The sequence below is a fragment of the Sinocyclocheilus rhinocerous genome, unplaced genomic scaffold, assembly GCF_001515625.1.
Source record: "Sinocyclocheilus rhinocerous isolate Xijiao unplaced genomic scaffold, SAMN03320098_v1.1 scaffold1043, whole genome shotgun sequence".
Lineage (NCBI taxonomy): Eukaryota > Metazoa > Chordata > Actinopteri > Cypriniformes > Cyprinidae > Sinocyclocheilus > Sinocyclocheilus rhinocerous.
Genome location: NW_015642610.1, coordinates 2,412,825 through 2,417,053, shown reverse-complemented (window position 1 = coordinate 2,417,053; position 4,229 = coordinate 2,412,825). Strand labels below are relative to the sequence as shown.

The following is a 4,229-nucleotide window of genomic DNA, read 5'->3' as shown; positions in this document are numbered from 1 at the left end:
TTTTTTTTTTTTTTTTGTCAATAACAGTAATTATCTAGGCTATATAACCAACACCTGGTACTACAGAACCCTTGGAGCCTTTAGTAAACTGCCAACCATCTTTACTTACATTTACTGTCAGTTTGCAGGTGAATGGTACCGGATTGGACTTGCAGATGAGTCACTGTTGTTTGCCATGTTCAAAAACCAGCTGAAGGTTTCTAAAGGCCTTCTTGTACCAGATGCCATGGGAAATGTGAATCTGACCATGTGGACCATGAGGTGCACAATTTTGGATAGGATGTTGATCCATATTTATATTATCACACCATCTCGATTAACAAAGGGAAAACATATTGTGATGGGAAAATACATTTAACCAAAATATTTTTTGCTCTGCGCTAACAATCTGTATATACTTGAACTAACAGACCATATGGATGCTCCATCAGTGTTTATTCATATGAGAAGACAGATGTTCCTGGAGAATTCACTTACTTCAGCAAAAGTAAGCTCTTTTTTCCTCTCTCAAACATCTTTTTTATCACATGATGTTATTATTCACACTCAGAACTGTGTGAAATGTGAGATCTGACATCAGCAACTGTCAAAAACTTTCAAATACATTTAAGTCCATTGCACTCTTTCATCAGACCGATGAAAAATGAGAGATACTTCTCAATTATTATATACAGAATATTGAGTAGAATATAGTGCAAAATAGAACTGAATAAAATGAAACTGATAAACTGAAATCTGCGATTGTTACCTTAAACTATTTCTACCTGATCTAATCCATAATAAATAGTTTTGTTGGCATAAATTAATGTATTTAGATTAAATTCAGATATTAAATAATATTTTGTTATTACCATTTTTAGGTTTCCATTTCCTGTGTAGGTTTAAGCCTCTTTATTCTTTATAAAATGTATTTACCTCAATTTTATAAGCACATTTTATGTCAGGTATACAAACCACCACAGATCAAATCAATCCCTTAACTTTAAATTAATAAAAAAAAAAACGTCTGACTTTTTGTCATTTTAAGGGCACAAGATAACAAAAGACATCACAATAGTGGAGACCAATTACACTGATTATAGTATGGTCCTTAAATACAAGAACATGGACAAAGAATACACTCAAGTAGCTCTTTACGGTAAGTTTACACCGATAAATTGTATCACGTGTCTTTGACATTAATGAAGCATACTAATTTGTCAGTAACATTGCTCCTAGGACGGTCATCCATACTAAGGCCAGATCTAATACAGATATTCAGATCTTTTGCTTTATCTCTGGGCTTTTCTGAGGAGGCCATTGTCACTCCAACAGATGTTGGTAAGTTTTCATATGATATAACGAACATAAACTGTTTATGTCAGACTGCCACACTGCAAAAGAGCAGGAATAAGCTGCACTGATGCTAATGTTTAATGTTTATGTGACCTTAAATAGGTCCTCTAAAGTTTGCTGAATAAACAAAACACCATGCACACACAGAACAAGCACGTCACTCTTAAAGGAATAGTTCACCCAAAAATGAAAACTTGCTGAAAATGTACTCACCCTCAGACCATCCAAGATGTAGATGAGTTTGTATCTTCATCAGAACAGATTTGGAGAAATTGTGAGATTTCTGAGATTGATGTATATGTAATTTTATAATTACTTCTATTTTCTTTGAAATATGTGACCCTGGACCACAAAACCAGTCATAAGGGTCAATTTTTTTAAATTGAGATGTACACATCATCCGAAAGCTGAATAAATAAGCTTTCCATTGATGTATCGTTTGTTAGGATAGGACAATATTTGGCCGAGATACAACTATTTGAAAATCTGGAATCTGAGGGTGCAAAAAAATCTAAATATTGAGAAAATCGCCTTTAAATTTGTCCAAATGAAGTTCTTAGCAATGCATATTACTAATCAAACATTAAGTTTTGATATATTTACGGTAGGAAATTTACAAAATATCTTCATGGAACATAATCTTTACTTAATATCCTAATGATTTTGGGCATAAAAGAAAAATCGATAATTTTGACCCATACGATGTTTTTTTGGCTATTGCTACAAATATACCCCAGCGACTTAAGTCTGGTTTTGTGCTCCAGGGTCACAATTTAGTATTACTTGCTGAGTGCCGTCAGAATGCAGAACACACAGCTTTTCACTTCACAAGACGCTAATTGATGGACTGGAGTAGATGTGGTTTATTGTTTGTACTCTCATTCTGACGGCACCCATTCACTGCAGATGATCCATTGGTGAGCAAGTGATGTAATGCTAAATTTCTTAAAATATGTTCAGATGAAGAAACAACTTCACCTATATCTTTGATGACTTGAGGTTGAGTAAATTTTCATTTTGGGGTGAACCATTCCTTTAATAGGGATGATTCTTAGTTGTTGATTTACATGTTTACTTTATGCAATCATACATAAATGAACAGATTTTTCATGCATTTGTTATTTTTTATGTTTTTAGATCCCTGCCCTATCTTAGAACCAAGGTATGGATTTACCACTTCATCATATGAGAGGCTGGGGTTAGTTGTCTGTATGGCAATAATTTAACCTTTCCACCATTATTACCTAAGATATAACATACAAGTAATTTATGGTTAGGCATGGTAGAGGGGTAAGTAACCTGTGTATTAGTGACAGAGAATTTACAGTAAATCCTACGATTACATCTTTTAACCAGTAGGTGGCGACCGTCTATATGAGTGAGTCAGTGAATCAAACGATTCCTTAAAAAAATAGCGATTCATTCAGGAAAGAAACCCTTTTCCACTTGCTCGGAGACAAAATGGTTGATCCTGATGTGGATTTGTTAGAAAGTTGGAACTGTTCTCGTTGGCCGAGCAAAAAATTGAAAGTATCCAGTAGTATTTTGTCTAAAATGTAAGTTACTCAATATTAACTTTAGCGTTTTAAACCAACATGCAAAACTCCAAACAATAAGCTAATACACGTGTTTTCTAGTTATAGCCCTTGTGACAACTAGCCCCAGTGTCTCCATTGTTGAAATACATGGGCCTATGTGACATTGTTGTTGTAAAAGCCATAAAAAAGCCTTGTTTTATCAAATCTAAAGTATACACCACTGTTCACTCACCTGCAGGAATACAGCAGAATTCAGAGAGGATAAATCTGCACAATCTCCTAATCAATCAGTCTTTGGCACTGAGAATCTTTCCAAAGTGTGAGTGGACAGGATGTTTTTAATCGGTAACTCACTTTATAACTAACTGTATACTTTCACCATCTTTCAGCCAGCTGTGGATTCAGACCTTGGGTTACATATATTCTGTTTTGTTAAACATTTGGGGAAGAGTGTTTGTTTTAACGCAAACAATCATTGGAGAAATGCAACATTATAACGCATCGTCAATGTAACGCAGTTTGTGCTATGCTCGTAAAGCCAGCAAGTGGAGCTGTTGTAAAAGGACACAATCAGCCAGCATCACTGTTGACCTCTGCTAATCTAGTGTTCCACCTGACACAGAGTGCTACTAACAATGTACCACGTGTATTACTGTGGTTGCTTGCCTAATGTTTATAGAACACTTGTGTCAAATCTTTGTGAGCATTTTACAACCACTGAATTTTCTAAATGAGTAATAAAATGTTTTTGTGCAATTAAACAAAGCATATAGGCTTATTTGTAAAGCTTGTGTTTTTTTCTATTCTAATATGATTTAAAATGTAATTTATTCCTGTGATGACGAATCTGAATTCAGCATCATTACTCCAGTCTTCAGTGTCACTTGATCCTTCAGAAATCATTCTAATATGCTGATTTCCTGCTCAGGTATCATTTCTTATTATTATCAATGTTAAAAACACTGCTGCTTAATATTTTTGTGGAAACAGTGATACATTTTTTCAGGGTTATATGATGTGTAAATAAAATGTAAAAATATGGGTAAAATAATAATGTTCCATCATCAATCAGTGTTACAGCTATATTTTTGTAAAAATAAAACAACATACGTATTCTGACATATACTTATTAAAATATATAAAAGTATAAGCATACTAAATTGTATTATATTTTAAATTATTTAAAACGTCTTGCTGATAAATGGGTAAAAACGAGTGGTTTGAGTGGCAAAGATTGGTAAAGATTTAGAGTGACAATTAATTTGTATTTTGCATCCTTTAACAGAATCATTCAATGTCATAATGATTCTTGTTCTAAATATGCCTGACCAGATGTTTATGGTAGATTTTTTTTTT

At 33.6% G+C, this 4,229-nt stretch overlaps 1 protein-coding gene across 2 annotated transcripts in view; it reads left to right on the top strand.

The window, feature by feature from the left end:
- The window catches only part of lcn15 (lipocalin 15), a 4,522-nt gene extending 888 nt beyond the window's left edge, over positions 1-3,634 (top strand). Inside the window, exons 2-7 of one of the 2 annotated variants that reach the window (XM_016573385.1) lie at positions 122-261; positions 411-487; positions 1,028-1,138; positions 1,219-1,320; positions 2,473-2,497; positions 3,263-3,634. In XM_016573385.1, the coding sequence (XP_016428871.1) occupies positions 122-261; positions 411-487; positions 1,028-1,138; positions 1,219-1,320; positions 2,473-2,497; positions 3,263-3,386 (579 nt within the window). In that variant the 3' untranslated portion in view covers positions 3,387-3,634. Of the gene's footprint in view, positions 1-121; positions 262-410; positions 488-1,027; positions 1,139-1,218; positions 1,321-2,472; positions 2,498-3,111 lie in introns of both variants that reach the window. The other variant, XM_016573386.1, reaches the window with a different exon arrangement.
- Positions 3,635-4,229: the final 595 nt, after the last annotated feature.